At 43.1% G+C, this 21,627-nt stretch overlaps 1 protein-coding gene across 4 annotated transcripts in view; it reads left to right on the forward strand.

The window, feature by feature from the left end:
* The window catches only part of LOC121232957 (single-stranded DNA-binding protein 2-like), a 204,359-nt gene that overhangs the window by 35,208 nt on the left and 147,524 nt on the right, over positions 1–21,627 (forward strand). For all 4 annotated transcript variants that reach the window (XM_041121524.1, XM_041121522.1, XM_041121525.1 and 1 more), the window contains exons 2-4: positions 12–84; positions 18,094–18,155; positions 19,910–19,994. In XM_041121524.1, coding sequence (XP_040977458.1) covers positions 12–84; positions 18,094–18,155; positions 19,910–19,994 — 220 coding nt within the window. The remainder of the gene's footprint in view (positions 1–11; positions 85–18,093; positions 18,156–19,909; positions 19,995–21,627) is intronic.

The raw sequence follows: 21,627 nt of genomic DNA on the forward strand, positions 1-21,627 counted from the left end.
TTATTTTTCAGATTAGCACTGTACGTATATGAATATCTGCTCCATGTAGGAGCACAGAAATCAGCCCAGACATTTTTATCAGAGGTATGTTTTCCCCATCATTTTTTTTTCTTCCATAACTTTCAAGCATGTGAAAGTGAAATAAATATGTTGGTTTAAAATAAAAAGCAGTGACAACCTTGACTATCACTTTACATTGATCAGCATAGATTTCTAATCCTGTGCAAGCCAGTTTGCTATATCATTTTACATGCCGTAGTATAATTATTTTTTCTATGATTTGTTACCCTGTTCTCTGATTTGCTACTACACTGAGAAAGATTCCCCTATTTTCTCTAATAAATATGCATGTTAGACAATGCATCGATGGTGCTCCTTTTTGATGATATTCTAACTTATTGTTGATACCTCCAATTGTGAATAATGGAGCCATCCTAAATACACAGCAGTCAAGTATTTTACATCCTACTGTCATATATGTGCAGTTCTCATTCTCTTGAGCATTGTTAATCTCCATATATAGTCTTACCATGCTTCTAACCATTTCTTTTCATCTGGTGAATCTAATATGACTATAACCATTTAGGTCCTGATTCTTAAACACTTTTTAACTACTAGTAGAATTTTTACTATTACACAATAGTTAGTATTTTTTTATGGTCTTTTAAAGACTTGTATATATCTTTTGAAGATTGAATAAATGATATCTCTTTAGCATTTTATATTTATTCTGGAATATAAAACCACCTGTGTACCAAACATACTGAAGTATTTCACAATATTGTTTTTAATAAATCTTTCTTTGATGAGAATATTTAAGATTATGATGATGATGATGATAATAATAATAACTGAGTAGTGAGCAGAAGTGAGGAAAAAAAAGGCAGAATGTTGTACTAGGATAATTTGCTGCTTCAAATGATACTTCTTGTATTGGGTTTAAAGGGCAAAGTTTTGGTAGTGGAGGAGGCTGCAGGGGTGGACTCTGTGAGAAGAGATCAGGAGCTGCCCCATGTCAGACAGAGCCAGTTCCAGCTGGCTCTGAGACAGACCTGCCACTGGCCAAAGCTGAGCCAGTCAGCAAAGCTGGTGGTGCCGCTGTGATAACATATTTAAGAAAGGGGTGAAAACACTGTGCAGCATCTGTGAGACAGAGGAGCAAGAAAAAAATGTGAAACAACACTGCAGACACCAAGGTCAGTGAAGAAGGAGAGGGAGGAGGTGCACCAGAGCAGAGATTCCCCTGCAGCCCTGTCATGGTTTAACCTCGGTAGGCAGCTAAGCCCCACATAGCTGCTCACTCACTCCCCCACAGAGGGGTGGGGGAGAGAATTGGAAGGATAAAAGTGTGAAAACCCATGGGTGGAGATAAAGGCAGTTTAATAGGTAAAGCAAAAGCCGCGCACTCAAGCAAAGCAAAATAAGGAATTCATTCACTACTACCCATTGGCAGGCAGGTGTTTTGCCATCTCCAGGAAAGCAGGGCTCCATCATGCATAACAGTGTGAAGACGAACTCCATCACTCCAAATGTCACCCGCTTCCTTCTTCTTCCCCCAGCTTTATATACTGAGCACAGCGTCATATGGTCTGGAATATCCCTTTGGTCAGTTGGGGTCAGCTGTCCTGGCTGTGTCCCCTCCCAACCTCTTGCCCATCCCCAGCCTACTCGCTGGCAGGGTGGTGTGAGAAGCAGAAAAGGCCTAGACTCTGTGTAAGCACTGTTCAGCAGTAGCTAAAACATGGATGTGTTACTAACACTGTTTTCACCACAAATCTAAAGCATAGCCCCATGCAAGCTACTATGAAGAAATTTAACTTTATCCCAGCCAAAACTGTACAGGCCCATGGAGAAGACCATGAAAAAGCAGGTTGTCCCCCTGCAGTCTGTGGTGGGTTGACCCTGGCTGGACGCCAGGTGCCCACCAAAGCCGTTCTATCACTCCCCCTCCTCAGCTGGACAGGGGAGAGAAAATATAACAAAGAGCTTGTGGGTCGAGATAAGGACAGGGAGAGATCACTCAACCAATTACCGTCATGGGCAAAACAGACTCAGCTTGGGGAAAATTAACTCAATTTATTACAAATCAATCAGAGTAGGGTAATGAGAAATAAAACCAAATCTCAGAACACCTTCCCTCCACCCCTCCCTTCTTCCCGGGCACAACTTCACTCCCGGATTCTCTACCAACTCCCCCAGCGGCACAGGGGGACGGGGAATGGGGGTTACGATCAGTTCATCACACGTTGTCTCTGCCGCTTCATCCTCCTCAGGGGGAGGACTCATCACACTCTTCCCCTGCTCCAGCGTGGGGTCCCTCCCACGGGAGACAGTCCTCCACGAACTTCTCCAACGTGGGCCCTTCCCACGGGCTGCAGTTCTTCACGAACTGCTCCAGCATGGGTCCCTTCCACGGGGTGCAGTCCTTCAGGAGCACATTGCTCCAGCATGGATCCCCCACGGGGTCACAAGTCCTGCCAGAAAACCTGCTCCATTGGCTCCTCTCTCCATGAATCCACAGGTCCTGCCAGGATCCTGCTCCAGAGCAGGCTTGCCACAGGGTCACAGCCTCCTTCAGGGGCACCCACCTGCTCCGGCGTGGGGTCCTCCATGGGCTGCAGGTGGATATCTGCTCCACTGAGGACCTCCATGGGCTGCAGGGGGACAGCCTGCCTCACCATGGTCTTCACCACGGGCTGCAGGGGAATCTCTGCTCCAGTGCCTGGAGCATCTCCTCCCCCTCCTTCTTCACTGACCTTGGTGTCCGCAGGGTTGTTTCTCTTACATGTTCTCACTCCTCTCTCTGGCTGCCGAATACCGCCTGTCCCAACTTTTTTCCTTCTTAAATATGTTATCACAGAGGCGTTACCACTGTTGCTGATTGGCTCGGCCTTGGCCGGCGACGGGTCTGTCTTAGAGCCGGCTGGTATTGGCTCTGTCGGACACAGGGGAAGCTTCCAGCAGCTTCTTACAGAAGCCACCCCTGTAACCCCCCCGCTACCAAAACCTTGCCACACAAAACCAATACACAGTCCATGGAGTACCACGCCAGAGCCTGTGGAGGACCCCATGCTGCAGCAGGTGGATATGCCATGAAGGAAGCTGCAGCCTGTGGAGAGCCCATGCTGGAGCAGGCACCTGGCAGGAATTGTGACCCATGGAGAGGAGCCCATGCTGGAGCAGTGTTTTCCTGAAGGACTGTACCCCATGGAAAAGACCCATGCTGGAGCAGTTTGTGAAGGACTGTATCCTGTGAGAGGGACCCCACGCTCGAGTAGGGGAAAAGTGTGAGGAGGAACGAGTGGCAGAGACAAAGTGTTATGAACTGATGCTGTCATGGTTTAACCCCAGCCAGCAACTAAGCACCACGCAGCCGCTCACTCACTCCCCCCACCTGCCAAGTGGGATGGGGGAGAAAATCAGGAAAAGAAGTAAAACTCGTGGGTTGAGATAAGAACGGTTTAATAGAACAGAAAAGAAGAAACTAATAATGATAATGATAACACTAATAAAATGACAGCAGTAATAATAAAAGGATTGGAATATACAAATGATGCACAGTGCAATTGCTCACCACCTGCCGATCGATGCCCTGTGAGTCCCTGAGTGGTGATCCCCCCGCCCCCACTGCCCCCAGTTTATATACTAGATGGGACATCACATGGTATGGAATACCCTGTTGGCCACTTTGGGTCATGTGCCCTGGCTGTGTCCTGTGCCAACTTCTTGTGCCCCTCCAGCCTTCTTGCTGGCTGGGCATGAGAAGCTGAGAAATCCTTGACATTCGTCTAAACACTACTTAGCAACAACTGAAAACATCAACATTCTTCTCATGCCTAACTCAAAAACATAGCACTGTACTAGCTACTAGGAAGACAAATAACTCCATCCGAGCTGAAACCAGGACATGCCAACCCCCTTTCCCCATCCCCCCTGCACCACTCGGGGTGGATGGAAGAGGTAGAAGAGTCGGGAACAGAGGGGTGAAGTTGAGCATGGGAAGAAGGGGGGGGGGGGGGGGGGGGGAAGGGTTTAGTTTTGTCTGTCTTTCTCACCATCCCACTCTATTTTTAATTGGCAATAAATTAAATAATTAATTTTCCCCAAGTTGAGTCTGGTTTGCCTGTGATGGTAATTGGTGAGTGATATCCCTGTCCTCATCTCAACCCATGAGCTTTTTCATTTTATTTTCTCCCCCTGTCCTGTTAAGGAGGGGAAGTGAGAGAGCGGCTTGTTAGGCATCTGGCAGCCAGCCAAGGTTAACCCACTACACTCCTCCAAAATATAATAGAATTATATGCTAATGATGATATTTTGGAGGTGGGAGAGGGAAGGATGAGAACAGGAGGGTTGTTTCAGGTAGATATCATGGAAAATTCACATAACAGCTAGGTAAAAGGGGTAAAAATAGTGGTAGTATCAATTTATGTTTATATTAAAGTGTGGTTTTGACAACTGTTTTTTCTTTTAGTAAAGCAATGTAAAAATAAGAGGAAAAAGAAAATCATGGAGAATACAGTCTTGGCTTTCACAAAACAGCTGTTACAAATAATACACTGTGCAGGATTAATTTTGCTCATTTTGATTTTAGGATATATTTGCAAAATGAGTAGTTGACATTTTAACTTCTGTGACATTTGGATTTCAGGAAAATATTCAATATAGTGTCTTGACACGTTTCTCTTAAAACTAATTAAAACTTGGACTATAGAGAAAATGTCAGATCTGAACTAATGCAATCTGCGAATATATCATAGCTTTCAAATTCAGACTGAGACTAGCCAAAAGATGATGAGTACGAGGCAGAGATAATTAATAATGTATTGGATTGGTTTGAGGTGTCTGTTGTTAGGTTTCACACAGAGCTGTGAGCTTGTTTATCCCAATCATTAGCAATGCAGAGGGGCAAAATCTATTCTGGTAATGTTTGTAAATGGTTGTATGTTGGAAGAAAAGGAAGTTATCACTAATACAGAGAAACCTGGAAAAAAACTGATATTTGGTCTGAAAGTCATAAAATGAGGTTCAAATTTAGAAAATGATACACTAATACAACTTGGAGGAAATTATCTAAAAGACACAAGTTAAATGGCAAGTGGTAAAAGCAGCACTTGTGGGCTGTAAACCACAAAATAATAGCTCTACCCCACCCACCCCACCCCCACCCCATGTGAGTCAGTTGTACTTGTTAGAAAATTATTATTGGCATACAGGATGAAAATGAGAGAACAGCAGTTGAGAGAAGTCCAAAAAAAGTCTTCTAGACAAATAATTTACGATATGAAAGTTACGATTTTCCATCTGTCTTTGTACTTTTCTGACTCATGCCTGTTGAGAAGCAACTGCCCTATTGCAGTGAATTAGTTGCGAGAATGCTTCAGTTTTAGGAGATATCCAGGTGGCATAGGAGGAAACTGAAATTGTTTTGGTCGCTCATGAAAGAGCATGGCTGTCTGGGCTCAATGCCCTTTCAGCTCTGGCAGTCCGTAGCTGCCAGAACAGTTTGGGTGGATTTTTTAAAAGATTAAATAGTTCAGAGTAGATTTAAAACTGACTATCAGAGCATAAAAGAAGCAAGCATATATAATCTGAGCAATATAGCTGTCTGTGATATCTAAAGAGTATAAATGACAGAGATTAAGATCCCTTCCTTAAAGTTCTACCGGGGAAAGTGACTAAGACTAATGGAACAAAATTAAGAAAAATTAAGTTGGATATCATGAAATCACTCTATTAGATAACTTAGAGATGGTTGTCTTAAGCATTTCTACATTTTTGTAATGCATTGTGTCTAGTTTAAATTTCATAGAACTGATTCACAGATCAGTAAATTCCAGAAGCCCTCTGCTGGTCTTTCTCACTTACAAGATGCACTATGGTTTTCATGTCTTTGTGGTCCCTGTTGAGTACAGCCTTCAAAGCTTTGTTGCCTTCATATCTAAAATGTAGGACCTCATGATCAACTAGCCTTTTCCTGGATCTCTGGATTGCAGAGACCTCTAGTTTATTAACTATAGCTCTAGTCTCTTGGTCTGCAAATTACTTCCTTTCTAGAGACATGGTGTGAAGTAATTGATTGAAGTAACAAAACAGCTATTTCATGCCTAAATATGTAGTTATTGTACAACTGGCAAAATGGCAAGGAGCCAGCACAACTAGATTTCATGTAAAGAACGTAATTTTCTTATGAGGGTTAAAAAAGGCTATTCAGATGAGGTACCCAAATTTTTGAAACAGAAGCTGTTCCAGAATCTTTCCTTTGATGTCCAAGCTGCTACATTTTCCTTCAAGAGCTGATCCTTAGCCCACATATTTTAATGCTTTAGTATCCTTGGAAATTAAGTTCCAGCCTTGAAGGAATAATTCCATTAGCTTGGCTGGACCAGGAAGGTAGGCATTTCCTGGTTAATAGATCATCAGTTATGAACTTAATTGGTGCAGTTGACAACGTGGGTATTTAATTAATAATTCTTCATAATTCTTTTTAAGATTAATTCTTTTAATATTAATTCTTTTTATGATTAGAAAGACTGACATCTACCACATGAAACAGAATGCATATTTTTTTAAAAAACAAAACAAAGAAAAGAGAACCCTCAAGTAACCCCTGAACTTCCATATTCCCTTCAGGCTCCTTCTTTAAATACATTTATCAAGATGAAATGGGTCCCAATAAAAAGGACCAGCGTAAGACCTGTGAATCAGTTAATTTCCTCATCAAGCCCTGCTTTGAAGAGCTCGAATACTGTGTAGACATCGTGAGGGCTTTCTACACAGACATAATTTTTACTCTAACAATGATTTTCCAACTTCAGAAACAATTTTTGGTATTGACTATATATTGCATCTCTTCTTCAGTATGTTGCTTTTGAAACATCCCAGAAGTACTGTGTATTCCTGGTGATAAACACAAGTCCTTCCAAGCCATTTCCAATGGATGTGAGGAGCACTCATGCCTCAGAGGAGTGCATTTGAAGAGTTTGAAATACCTTTTTAGTAGCTTTGGGTTTTATTTATATTTTTCATTTTAATTAACATTTTTATCTGGCAGAGTTTAGGCAAGAGTTCCGCATTTTAAAAAGTCCTTTTTATATCTTAACTGTTGTTACATGGCGGGGGTGGTGGTGGGGGTGTGTGTATGAAGCTCCATGCAGTTGGCTCATTCTGCCAACTTTGCTGACAGAAATTATAGTGCCTCTAGGTTATCTCTTAAAATAATTTTTAAACAGCAGAATGATTTTTGAATAGTTGTGCCCATTTACATAATACATCAAAATTATGTTAGGTAACTTCATATGAGAGTGAAGAAAACTTTTTAGGTGTACTAATTATATATTCCTCTCCTGCAAGCTACTGACAGAAAATATATATGCTTAACTTTCTTAATTGCTGGGTGCAGAAATCAAGTTGGAGTTGACAATCAAAGTTTTATTTTCTTTTGAAAAATCCCAGCTTTACCAGTGACTCTTACAGTATGAACACTGTTAGGTTTTGTGATAAAAGGTTGTCTGCAAACCCACAAAGGAGCCCAGAAAGACAAGGGGGGGAAAGACCAAATAATAATACCCTGCCCCAGCTCCTCCCAGGTCCATCACAGGAGCTATCATCAACTCTGTGATGGGCCTTATCAAAGGCCTATCTCCACAAGCCCAGAGGAGCACAGAGCTCCCAGGGCAGGCAAGAACCCAAATTAAGGAGGAACGGATACCCTATCTGGGCCTCTCCCAGGAGACCCTTAGCCCCATTGTCCAGATGTGACATCTATCAAGATGAGTCAACACTAGAGCACCTTTTGGACTGAAAGGGGTTGCTGCCTAGAGGTATGGGACACATTATGGGATGCAGGGGAAGAGCATTTTGTGATTGCACAGGATTTATTATGGTTTGTTTGAGGGAGGAGCCAATGGTGAGAAAGGGGAGGGATTTAGGTGATTTGGGGAGGAACAAGTGTGGGGAAAATAGAGGGATAAGGGGATAAAAGGGCCAATTGCATGTAAATAAGTGCTGATCGGTGCATTTGTTTAGTCATACCCTGCACCTGATCAGTGCAGTCTGTCCTATCTTCTTATTAAATTCCTTTCTTACTCTTTCCTCGGTGAGGGATTCTTTATGCACTGTGTATGTGTGTGAGTGTGTATTGGGGCCTGAGTGCCAGCAACTGGAGTCAGACCATGGGTCAGAGGGCCTGTGTGGCTGTGGTACCAGTGACTGGAGAGACTGGAGTGACTGGACTTGACTGCCAGCAACTGGAGTGAGACCTTGGGTCATAGCAGCCTGTGTGTCTGTGGTGCAAGCAACTGAAGTGAGTGAGGGTCTGGGTGCCAGCAACTGGGTTGGGACTGCAGGTTGGAGGGACTGGGTGCCTGGGTGCCAGTGACTGGAAAGACCAGAGTGAGTGAAACCAAGTGTTAGCCACTGGGGTGGGACCAGGGGTCACAGGCCCATATGACTGTAATGCTAACAACTGGAGTGAGTGCAGGTGTGCAAGTGAGTGTGTGAGTGCTAGCAAAGATCAAGCCAGACTAGCTGGTGAGTAGGTGAAGTGGCCTGGGAGCCAGGGGTGTGTGTGTGTGTGTCTCTCTAAGGGTGAGACCACTGGGGATTGGTGTTGCGTTAAAGTGTGAAGAAGTTTGGCAAAAAATAAACCCCCTTGCATTCCAGCTTGTCCTCAGATAGAGGGGCTGGGGGTGGCCAGGCTTACATTCTGAGTGATGTCCAATTCAGTACTATAAGTCCAGTTGCGATCAATTTATTGAACTACCATGATTACGGATGCACTAATAGTGTATTGTACTTTCAATTTAGTTGTGTTGAACAAACTATCATGGCTAGATTTTAATGAATAGTACAGTTTATTAAAGCAACAAGAATACAGGTTCTTTTGGATTGCCGGTGATAAATACACTGTATGCAAAGCACGTGCAAATAATAATACAGTCGACTACAAGCACACTAAATTATGGAAAAACTCTATAGAGATTTCTAAGTTTCCCGGCAAAGCACTCGGTATAACCGAGGGTTCAAATCTTACCCAATAGGCGTCCCTATGGGGGGGAAGAGACGTTCAGCCCGCCGACTGATCCCAGAAGTCAGCGATGTCCTCCCGACTTGTCTATGATGGTGTCTTCCCTAGCATTCCTCCTCCCTTCAGCCCTTTTATATTTTCTTATTTTTTAGGTGGAGCTTGAGTGACTCTAGTCATACATACCTTTATTATGATTGGTGTAAAATCTCCTCGCTTTACTTTTAAAGGTATATGCTAGAGAAAATTCAGAGCACATGCTCATGGGGGTAGTCGCACCTTGCAGGCAGGTAGCTTTTGGGATGGAGGTGTGTTTTGGTATTATAATGAGATTATAATGAGCAAAGTTCACCCAGAGGACATGATTTAGTGTGTCACTACTCCAGAACCGGGCACTTATGATATAAATCAGAAGTAAGGCATTAGGTTGACAGAACCCCCATTATTTCACCTCCTTGCTTCAGTGGATTCAGTGCAGGGACCAACTGTTCTTGTTCCTATCGTTCCAGTTCCCTATCCCTGTGATGATATCACAGAGCCTGGCCGCAGTGTCTCCACTCTGCTCCACCCTCCGTGTTGTTCCTCAAAGTCAGCATACCAAGCTCCCCTGGTGTTGCTAACATCTAAGGTTGCAGATTATGTTGCTTAGGGAATTATTATGGAACAGATTTCATGTATATCCACCGCATTCCACTCTGGAGGTTTACCTTCCCTTAAAAGGGGGACATATGAATAAGTCACTTCCAGCAATCATTCCACAATTGGCTACTGGGGGACCAGGGGAGTCCCAGCCAGCTCTGGATGTGTGTGTGAGACAATCAGTTCCAGCAACTGGAGTAGGGCTGTGGCCTAGGGGGCTCATATATCCAGGTGCCAGCAACTGGGGAGACAGGGATTCAGAGACAGGTACTGGGCAGACTGAGAGTCTGAGCCCAGCTGCTGGAGGGATCCACATTATACATATGTATAGATATTCTCACTAGTGGACCTCCATCCTGCTCAGCCAGAGAGGGGAGCAGGATGAGGCTGTTGGTGCTGTCTGTGTTCATGTGTGTGCTCTGAGTGTCTGTCTGTGATCTGTGTGGCCTGCCATGTATATATGTATATATGTGGTGTATACGTGTGCTCTGTGTGTGTATGCCTACTGGGAATACATCTTCAGCCTTGCTACTGGTTAGACCTGGGGATGTGGAGCTGCAGCAGCCTTGCCTCTCTTGGGCTGTTGGATCCAGAGTGGAAATCAAGTTGGAGCTGAGAATCAAAGTTTTATTTTATTTTGAAAAAATCCCAGCTTTACCAGTGCCTCTTGTAGTATGAACACTACTTTTTATATTAAGTATTTATATACCTTTATATATATCTTTATATACATTTCATATTAAAGCTGTTTAAGCATTTCATTAAAATAATGCTCCTTTCATCTGCCATTACTTCTGTCTCTAGAGCAGAATATGGTATGTATATAAACAAAAATTTTTATCAATTTTTGCAGGAAATAATGCTATGTGTAGTTGTAACTGGAGGAATTTGGAGTATATAGAATGCCCTGGTTTCCACCTTGTTTTAAGATGAGCTGGCCTTCTGTCACGTCCCAAAATTGGAGCAACTCAGGTTCGTGGATTTCCTTTGTCAGAATTAAGGTGAAACACCACCAGGGGAATTCAAACAACAATCAACATTTATTCAACCAAGCTAACCTTGCCCAAGTACAAGTGAACATATCAATATGAACCTTGCATCATGTCATTAAGCCACAGTTTAAAAAGAGAAGGGAGGTGTAGAAAAAGAAGCGGAAAAAGGAACATGAAACTGTGTCAGAAGGAGAGCCCTCCCGTTGAGTCACGAGGTTCAGAGCAGACCCCCTTGCTTTCTGGACTCCTTCTCAAAGAGGAGCCCAGGGGCAGCTAGATCCACTCCTAGTCTCAGACTTGGTCAACAGTTTATGTTTAAAAGGATGAGGTGTAGGGACTGTGGAAAAGAGAGAAGAAAAAGAGTGAGAGAGAGAAAGAAAGAAAGAAAGAAAGAAAGAAAGAAAGAAAGAGAGAAGAAAAGGGTTCCACCAGTCCTGGGTCCAGCGTTGGTCCAGCCAGCGTAGAGATCCAGTTCCAGAGGGCGGGCACTGAGAACTCGTTCTCCCTTCTTTTATAGTGTGTTAGTCGGTGGTCTCGACATGCGCAGTTCATGTTCCCAGGGTTCTCTGGAATCGGTCGGTGAGCTTTGGGGGTTTCATTGGGGAGTTGCCTCTCTTTCCCTGCTGGCATGATCGCTTAAGATAGAAGCCCAGTCCCATCTTCCATGGGGCCTCCTCCTCCAGGCGCATATGCTGTGCTCCTTCTCCTGGTCACTTAAGATAAGGAATGGCAGCTTTGGAGAAGCGTGGTCCCACCCTCCGTGGGGCCCTCTCCTCCAGCCACATTGTCCTGTTCACAAAACTCCAGCATTTTTACAGAGGCCATCTTCTCCACCAAAGTTCTTTAATGAATGTTTGAGACATTTACTATAATTTGTCAGATCGTCACACCTTCCTAACAGTGTTGTATGGATTTCTGCAGAATCTTAAGAGATTTATTTGTGATAGAGTTCCTTAAACAATCACACTGGCTTTATTATAGTTCAAACTCTTTAGTATTGTAGTTAAGGACAAGCTGATGACTATGTCATTAATAAAATGATCGTGTGGTAATGGGTAAGATACAACACTTGTAAAGAATTGCAAAGAGCCAGAATGCTTTCACGGTGTGTTTATGTTGTCTAATGTGTTAGTTGATCAACAATAAAAGTGTGAAGTCAAACGTAAGAATTCTTAAACTGCGTTTCCTTTGAAAACAGTGTTAAATAAACCAGAGTTCTCAGGTAAGAAAGCAAGCATAGATAGTATATCTCTATTCAACAGAGTTTGCCAGTGCAGACAAATCAAGCCAAAGTAGTTTTACATTTTCATTGCATGGTGAGAGAATGGGTTATAACTCTGTTGTTACTCTGATGTTAGTCAGATTTGTCACATTACCTCTAACAGTAAAGTACTCCTTGAGGATTCTAAAACGATTGCTCACTTCAGATGTGGAGAGAAGACTGCCACCTGCTGAATCAGTAACATTAGTCCTGTGTCTTGTATGTTTTTCTTAGGAATTATTCTTGGAAAATCTTTTAGATAACTTTAAGGGTGTTTTTTAACACTCCTTTGTTATGCATTTTTGAACCTAAATAAACCCCTGTCGTAATGGCAAAATAAAATTTTATTCAAAATCTTTTAAAAATAAATCTAAAACATGCTTTGCTAAAATAAGAGGCATCAGCTAAATTAATAAGTGTGTGTATTGGTTGTACATGGCAAGGTTTTGGTAGCAGTGGTGGGGGCTGCAGGGGTGGCCTCTGTGAGAAGAGTTCAGGGGCTGCCCTGCACTGGACACAGTTGGTTCCAGCCAGCTTCACAACATCCTCACTGCAGACCAAAGCTGAGCCAATCAATCAGCAGAGCCTGTGGCACCCCATGAAAACATATTTAAGAAAGGACACAAATGCCAGATGAGTAGAGAAGTGAAGAAAAAAAGTGAGAAACAACTGTACAAACACCAAGATTGGCGAAGAAGGAGGGGAAGGAGGGGCTCCAGGCACAGGAGCAGAGATTCCCCTGCAGCCTGTGGAAGAGACCACGGTGGAGCAGATATCCACACTGCAGCCTGTGGAGCACCATATGTCAGAGCAGTTGGCTATTTCCTGAAGGAAACTGTGGCCGGTGGAGAACCCATGCTCCAGCAGATTTTTTCCTGAAAGACTTCAGCCCATGGAAGGACCCATGCTGGAGCAAGGGAAAAGTTTGATGAGTGTTTTAGGGTGGTTTTGAGGATTCCCGAGAAGGTGAACACACACACACTGACTATAAGGGGAAAAAGCAAGCATTTATTAACTACAGACATGCATTATGCTAAGGGTATTTTGTAAAGCAAATTAACGTACCGACCTGAGGACTGTGAGGAAGATGGACCATCCATACATTCTTGTGCCGTCTTGCGCCGCGAGCTCAGCCCAGCAATCGGTAGGTGTCAGCTTTACGTGGGCATCCCCACAGAGGCAACGGTGGCCTCGCCATCCACCAGCCTGATCCTCTTCGGAAAAATCCCGGTATTTATACATTTGCAGAGGAACGGGTTTCGGCACACATGGCCAGCGGGTGCCAAAACACACCTTGATTGTAACATAGGGAGCCTATGATGCATGCGCTCACTGGCCAGGCGTGCTGCACGCGCCATAGCCACCCTGTCTATTGGTTCATGGGCTTTGTACATGCGACATATTGTCATCATCCAGCAGTCACACGCCGATCATGCACACAGCTGTGCTGTGCAACAGCCCGCTGCCCGTCCTCCCCCAGTATTGCTCAGCTCTCTTATCTCCGTGGTCAGCATTCCAAGCAACAGGCAACAAACCATCCATTTTCTGTGCTGACTGCTTTTTCCTTGGCTATCTACCTCTCCCCCAGTGTTCATCCACAGACCAAAATCCCATCTTTTAACCCATCCGTATACATGCCACTGCATGGTCCGTGGATGGAACACGATAATATTCTACCATTTGTATGACATGTTGTTGTAGCAGAGTATCCATCATTTGTCGTATTAGTTGAATAATACAGGGGACAAAACACATGATACATAAAAATACAAGACATACAAGAGCAAAACCTAAGATGAGTTGTCGTAGCCATGGCCACCCCCATGTCCACCCTGCAAAGAGGGTTCCAACCTGTCTATACAATAAGTTGGTGACTTAGCCTTTGTAGCTCCTGTATTTGTGCATGAACAGATGTGGAGTGGTCGCTCAAGTTCATGCAACAGATTCCATCAAAGTCTTGGCAGCCATGTCCATGAGCAAGTAATAGAAAGTCAATTGCAGCTCTATTCTGTAAGGTTGTGTGTCTAATACTATCTACATCTAATGGTAAATAAGAAAATTCTACACCAATCTGCATTCAGGGACCCCTGAATTTGTGATTCCCAGGGTGGCAATAAGGGTGAATGCCCGATCCGTGGAAACTAGGCATTCCAATCCGTCGAGTCTATGGCCTGCTGCACGGGGGTCTCCGTCAATGGGTTCTTAAACTTCGTCGATGCCGGCAGAACCCCTATTAAACATGTGGAAAAGGAATTGTTCGGTGTTGCTGTATTGAGGCATAAGGAATCTCGTCCGGTCACATTAGCCAGGGTCATCCAGACGTTTTCTTTGGGTTGCGGCAGTATCCACGACTATGTCCATCTGTGAACACGAGAGGGGAGGGGAAACATAGCCCATACCCTACTCCCGTCGCGTTAGGTATTGTGCTGGCACACGCCGCCATGCAGATTCTCCCTGCACCGCAATAGTTACAGCTTGCGAGTCATCAGCGGCTATAACTTCAGCTGCAACTGGTTGTCCTAACGGGGGCCGATACCATACCCACACCCCAGCGAACCACTGCGTGGTCTCTGTAGTTGGTGGTGCATTCAGGACATGATATACCAAAACCCATGGGGCAGTAGGTAGGATCACCGCCTGCGAGGAGGTGTTTTTGATTCCAAATATGAGTAGTCTTTTTCCAGATTCCTGAGTTGGATTCAGTAACACTAGGCCCCGGGCCAAGAGCCCTGGAGTCAAACACAATAAACATAGACAGCTGCTGGAGGCTGGGTACAGCGTGACATCGGTGCGGAACCACCACATCTCTTGGCTAGCCATGGTTATATCTGTAGTGCTTTGCACGGCGTATCTGCCGCCTTGGGGTGTAGCTGTGAAGGCCGTCCCTTGTGTGACAGATATACCTGGATTTGCAACCTTTGTGGTTCTGATCTGCCCTTGCTTCATGCGTAGGATGGGGGTCGAGCTCTGGCCAATAATACGGTTATTCAAGATGCGTACTGCTTCAGTTAGATGGTCTACCCACCCCGTGAACGTACCACCCCCCAAGCACTTCAGCTGCTCTTTCAATAATCCATTAGTGCGCTCTACTAATCCCACCCCCTGGGGGTGGTAAGGAAGATGCCATATCCACATAACTCTTCGGTCACTGGCCTGCTGTGCTACTCTGGTGTTTTTGAAATGCGTCCCATTGTCAGATTGGATCTCTACAGGGGTACCATAATAGAGCTCTATCATTTCTAAGCATTTAATTGTGGTATGTGCGTTACTATAGCGGCTGGGAACTGCTACTACTAGTCCCGAATATGTGTCCACAGCTACGCAGATATAGCGCTGTCGCCTATGTTCCCGCAAAGGTCCAATATAGTCAATCTGCCATACTTCACCCCCAGTTGTGCCCTGCTGTATGCGCCCTACTGGTTGATCTAAATAAGGATGTCTTTTTAGCAGTTGGCAAGTTTCACATTGAGCAATACATGTTTGAACATCTTTTACTGAAAGTTGTACACCCCAGGCCTTGGCCCATGCTATGGTGGCATCCCTTCCTCCATGACCGGCCTTCTCATGGGCCCACCGTGCTAATGCGGCGTTACTCTGTTCCTCTAGCTTTACTGATTGAATCTTTGCAAGGGCATCGGCTTGTGCATTCCCCAAATGGATTTCAGATTGTTCTTTCGTGTGTGCGTCCACATGAAATACACGGACATCCCTGTCCTGGAGGAGAGCCCAAATACGCTCCCAGCAACTTTTTTTTTTTTTTTTTTTTTTTCCCTTCTTAAATGTGTTATCACAGAGGCGCTACCACTATCGCTGATTGGCTCGGCCTTGGCTGGCGGTGGGTCTGTCTTAGAGCTGGCTGGTATTGGCTCTGTCGGACACAGGGGAAGCTTCCAGCAGCTTCTCACAGAAGTCTTTCTGTAACACCCCCCACTACCAAAACCTTGTCACACACAGCCAATACATTCCACCCCTCGCCTCTGTGCATCACATATTTAAGAATTATCATTAAAATCTACATTCATCACACAAAATCATCACAGTTTTCACAAACTTCACTCACATCAACAAAAAAGAATTCTCCACATCATAATCAAAATAATATCATCACCACACTGACAAAAAGTGAATAATTTACGCACAATCCACCCCTCATCCCTTCACCACAATTACAACAACAAAAATTCCCTACTTGTCATGCAGCTCTTCACTGCCTAGCTGCGTTCAGTCCATGTTTTGCCCGTTACCTCTCTCAGTTACTATCCTTATCTCAAATTCCTCACATTCCCGGGCTTCAGCACTAAAAAAGACTGTGGAAGGGTTGACTGTGGCTGAAGGCGAGGTGTCCACCAAACCCATTCTCTCACTCCCCCCTCCTCAGCTGGACAGGGGAGAGAAAATACAACAAATGGTTTGTGGGTCGAGATAAGGGCAGGAGAGATCACTCACCAATTACTGTCACGGGCAAAACAGACTCAACTTGGGGAGAATTAACTCACTTTATTACAAATCAACCAGAGTAGGGTAATGAGAAATAAACCCAAATCTCAGAACACCTTTCCTCCAACCCTCTCCTCTTCCCGGGCACAGCTTCACTCCCGGATTCTCTACCTAACCCCCCCCCAGCGGCACAGGGGGACGGGGAATGGGGTTTACGGTTGGTTTGTTGTTGTACGACTGTAGTCGCTTTAAGCTCCCACAACTGATTCTCCAGCTGCTCAACTTTTGCTTCCAGTTTCAAGCAACAAGGACTCCGTCCCGCGGTAGACCATGTTATTGGATTTCTCTCTAATCCTTCATGCAGAGAGTCTCCCATTCACTCCCTCTGCAACCGAGTGGCACACTGACAGATAGCTACCGGCTCCACTATCAGCGTCTCACCCACTTGTGTCTGTGTGCCTCCTTCTTTATGGGAATCCCATCCTCGTCGCCAATTATGTTTTAGGGTGGTTTTGAGGATTCCCAAGAAGGTGAACACACACACACTGACTATAAGGGGAAAAAGCAAGCATTTATTAACTACAGACATGCATTATGCTAAGGGTATTTTGTAAAGCAAATTAACGTACCGACCTGAGGACTGTGAGGAAGATGGACCATCCATACATTCTTGTGCCGTCTTGCGCCGCGAGCTCAGCCCAGCAATCGGTAGGTGTCAGCTTTACGTGGGCGTCCCCACGGAGGCAACGGTGGCCTCGCCATCCACCAGCCTGATCCTCTTCGGAAAAATCCCGGTATTTATACATTTGCAGAGGAACGGGTTTCGGCACACATGGCCAGCGGGTGCCAAAACACACCTTGATTGTAACATAGGGAGCCTATGATGCATGCGCTCACTGGCCAGGCGTGCTGCACGCGCCATAGCCACCCTGTCTATTGGTTCATGGGCTTTGTACATGCGACATATTGTCATCATCCAGCAGTCACACGCCGATCATGCACACAGCTGTGCTGTGCAACAGCCCGCTGCCCGTCCTCCCCCAGTATTGCTCAGCTCTCTTATCTCCGTGGTCAGCATTCCAAGCAACAGGCAACAAACCATCCATTTTCTGTGCTGACTGCTTTTTCCTTGGCTATCTACCTCTCCCCCAGTGTTCATCCACAGACCAAAATCCCATCTTTTAACCCATCCGTATACAATGAGGAAGGAGTGGCAGAGGGGAATTGTTATGTACTGACTGTAACCCCCCCAGAGGCTCAGGGACGATGGGGGGTGGGGAAGTAAAGGGAGACGGGAATGAAGGAGCAAAGTTGAGCCTCGGAAAAAGGGGGAGTGGGGGAAAAGGTGTTATTTTAATATTTTTTTTTCTCATCATCCTACTCTATTTTTTAATTGGCAATAAATTAAATTATTTTTCCCCAAGTCGAGTCTGTTTTGCCCATGACAGTAATTGGTAAGTGATCTCCTGTCTTTATGTCAACCCATCCTATTTTCTCCCCCTGTTCCGCTGAGCAGGGGGTGTGAGAGCGCTGCTGGGTTGGCATTTGGCCCTTAGCCAAGGTCAACCCACCACAGTGTGATAAAGTAAGTAATATGACCACCCAGACTGATGATGATAAAGCCTTTCATAACTAAAAAATCTTTTATTCTTCCTTTTTTACTACCTGAATAAATTATGCAATGCTTTTTAGTCACAGTGATCACAAAAAGAGTACAGACTGTTTTTACTGTTTCTCTTTAGATAAGATGGGAAAAAAACATCACACTAGGGGAGCCCCCAGGATTCTTGCACTCCTGGTGGTGGTAAGTGTCAGTTTTCTTTTCCTCTGATTTTTAGAATATGTTCATTGTGAATTCCAACATCTGAAGGCAAGAAATTCAGGTGAACATTGTAAAAAGGATGTGAAGATGAGTATCAAGAACTATTTTCTCGTAAAGTATTGAAAGAACAAAAAATTAGGTATAGGAGAGTATATAAATATTAGATATAGGAAAAGAAATATTGAATAATGGATTGATAAGGCACCATCTTTGAAAGAAGATGGCCTGCATTTCTTTGTTTACCATCTTTTATTAAATTGTGCATTTAAGAGATCATTCTCTATATCCTGAATAACTACATTTGAAAGAAATATATACAGAGACTCTGGAAATAGATGTGAGCTTCCTCAGTCTTTAGTGCACATTTTAGTCACGGGAATAGCATATGAAAGCCATTAGCTGAACCCAAGCTACCAGCATTTTTGAGAGGCAGTGTATGTTAGCATGAGCTTGGAGTTGTAGTAGCTGCTTTTGCAATTTCTTTCAACTCAGAATATGGGTAAGACACAGAGCTGACTTGTAATTTTTTATGCATGATGCTCCTTACTTATATATATTGGTGTCTAGAGAAAAAACACAACTTTTATGTATATATGCACATTTGTATATATAAAATTCCCAAGGCAAAAAGAGACTGCTATTTAGCAGTGATTTGAATATATACGATATGGCTACATTTGCAAGAATTCAAAATTATGGAGAATATGGACAACCATCCATACAAGAATTCTGTACAAGAATTAAGCTATAAGTTGTAAAGCAGTCCCACTTGACTATAAAAACACATGTGATTTGTACAGCTGTATAGAAGATGACATATTCTTTATTGACTTTTCTGCTTTTAATTGATGGAAGCCTGAGAAGAAGAACTTGTTCCTTGTATCTCTGATGTCTGCATTATCCTTAATTTTGATCATCGGCAGCAGAGTGGTCAAATTTTCCACAATTCTGAATTATGGTGCTGGGCTAAGTTAGAGGGTTAAGTCTAAACCAATAAAGAAACAAAATGAAACTAACAAATTTTATTCTTTTAATTGTTCTAGCATATAGATAATTTGATTCTAGAAACTTTGAGGCTAACATTCCTGCCATAATGAAATATCTTATATACTGTTTCTTAACAGTTCAGAGATACTTGTAGTGTGTTAGAATCGATTCATGTATAACTCCATTTGAGGCAGGGGAAGACTTATTGGAGTATCGTAATTTCCTTTCATTCTTCATCAACCAAGAGCTATAGGATAGCATACCCTTTATTTCCTAGTCTTATCTATACTTTTGTTTAAAGGACAGTATTGGAACTTGGAAGAACTCCCAGTTTTCTCTTAATTTTCTTGCCTTTTCACAACATCACAGTATTACTGTATGAATCTGTGCCTTCCAGCGCTTTGTGGTAGTAAATTGCAGCAGTTGCAGAGGTATGAGGTTAAATGCAGAGCTTTATTAATTTGCTTTATACTCTGAAAGCTTGTATATTAGTCTAGCTTCTTGGTTTATACTACAATGGTTTTAAAGAAAAACAAGCACTGCTTGCTTCAGAGAATCAGATAACAGGACTTGATTCCTCATAGATGTTTTACAAAGCTGAATTCTTTCATAGGGGTAAGTGTTTTCAGCTCTTGGCTAGAAAGTGATATGTCTATTTCACACATATATATGTGTGGTGTGTGTACATCATAAAATCTATGATAATTACAATGATTTTCTCACCATATCTGTTACTTCTTAACTTGCAGTGTATTTTGGGATCTTTACTGTGCAGCTCCAGAAAGACGAGAAACATGTGAACATTCAAGTGAAGCAAAAGCCTTTCATGACTATGTAAGTTTTATATATCTTTATCATGTTTTTATTAATTGTATGTATGAATGTGGTAGAGAAATATTTCTGCAGGATGGTGACTCAAAAATGCAGGAGTCCGTCATATATAAGTAACTCATTTGCTTTCCAGGGATGCCTTAGAATTAGCACTGTCTAATCCTGTGATTACCCAGTGTCACATGGGAAACTCCTGGAATCTATCTCACAGGTCAAAGTACTGTCCCATATATTAATACAGAATGAAGGATGTCCTTCTCTCTCTCCCCCATGGACACATCAGCCTGGTCTCAGTCACAAAGGCCCAGGCCAAATAGAAGCACAGGTATGTGCTGTCCAAATAACCATATCCTGTCAATGCTAAAGAAGACAGTTCAGTAGATGGAATTGATTCCATGGCTTCTGGCAGGACCATACTGATTTAACATGTGATATTTTGGTATCCTGAAATAAGTATTTTTGTTACAGTAGTAAACACTTATGCATCATAGAACAAGTTAAATATAAATCATCTAGTCTACTAGAGCAAAAGAAAAAGGGGAAGGGACAAAAGTATTATGCCGATTTTGATGCAACTGAGTTCCAGTTCGAAACACAGCAAGAACTTTGGTGGTGTTTTGCTTGCAAAGGCCAAAAAAAAGTTCTAGAAACTAGCAATGACAACAACGCTGTAACAGTTTTCCATTCCTTTTTTTATATTATAATGTAAATGGAGAACTCCAGCACTCTGGAACTGCATTCCGGAGTTGGAATGGAATTTGGGATACATTTACTATGACAGCTCTTCCTTATCTGTTGATTTCCTTTTTACCAACGAAATCCTCAGGAGGCTGACTGAGCTGGGTTTATCATTCCTTTGGGCCGTTCATATAATATAAAGAAGGAATATAAACACTCCCCCAATTATATAATTCTGAAACCTCTTTCCTTGAGTGTTTTCTAGGTCTGTCTTAAAAATATTTTCTAATTATTGAAGAAAAATATTTCTACACATAAAATTAAAAGTAGGCTACCATACCACAATGCCTTATGAACAGAAATTTGGAAAAATTTAGACAAATCAACCAAGTGATCATTTTCCACTGTCTATTTAATTTCAAGATGCTGACACAAATTGTCATAATCTGATGATGGCTCACCATCCTTTAATATGTGAACTAATGGTGATCTTGCCTTATTTGTAGTTAACAAAGACTATGTTACAAATGCACCATTAACACAATTAGAACTGTTAAGCATATTTTACTTATAGACTAATGACACTTTAATACCCTGTCCTTGGTGGTTAGATTTTGAGGCTGACTGGTAGAGGAGCTTGGATAGTTTTGCACAGTAGTGTCTATGCTGCATTGATTGCTCATTTATAATCAATGAAAAAAATGCATGAGAGAGAAGTTGGGGACAACATTATGAGGAAGTTTCCCATCCACTGAGGTGTTAAGGTTAACCAAATTGGTAAAGCATATTCCTCAAATTAAAAACAAAGTAACTACTGCAAGTACAAATTTCTGCCATCTTTTTTACCTTTTCTGTTTTAAATATACAGTGGTTGGAAAAAATACAATATTGCAATAGCTTTGCTGTTATGAATGCTTGTTATTAGAGCAATGTTTAATTCCCCACTGAAGGAGGAATA

This window comes from Aquila chrysaetos (assembly GCF_900496995.4).
Source record: "Aquila chrysaetos chrysaetos chromosome W unlocalized genomic scaffold, bAquChr1.4 W_unloc_2, whole genome shotgun sequence".
NCBI classification, from domain to species: domain Eukaryota; kingdom Metazoa; phylum Chordata; class Aves; order Accipitriformes; family Accipitridae; genus Aquila; species Aquila chrysaetos.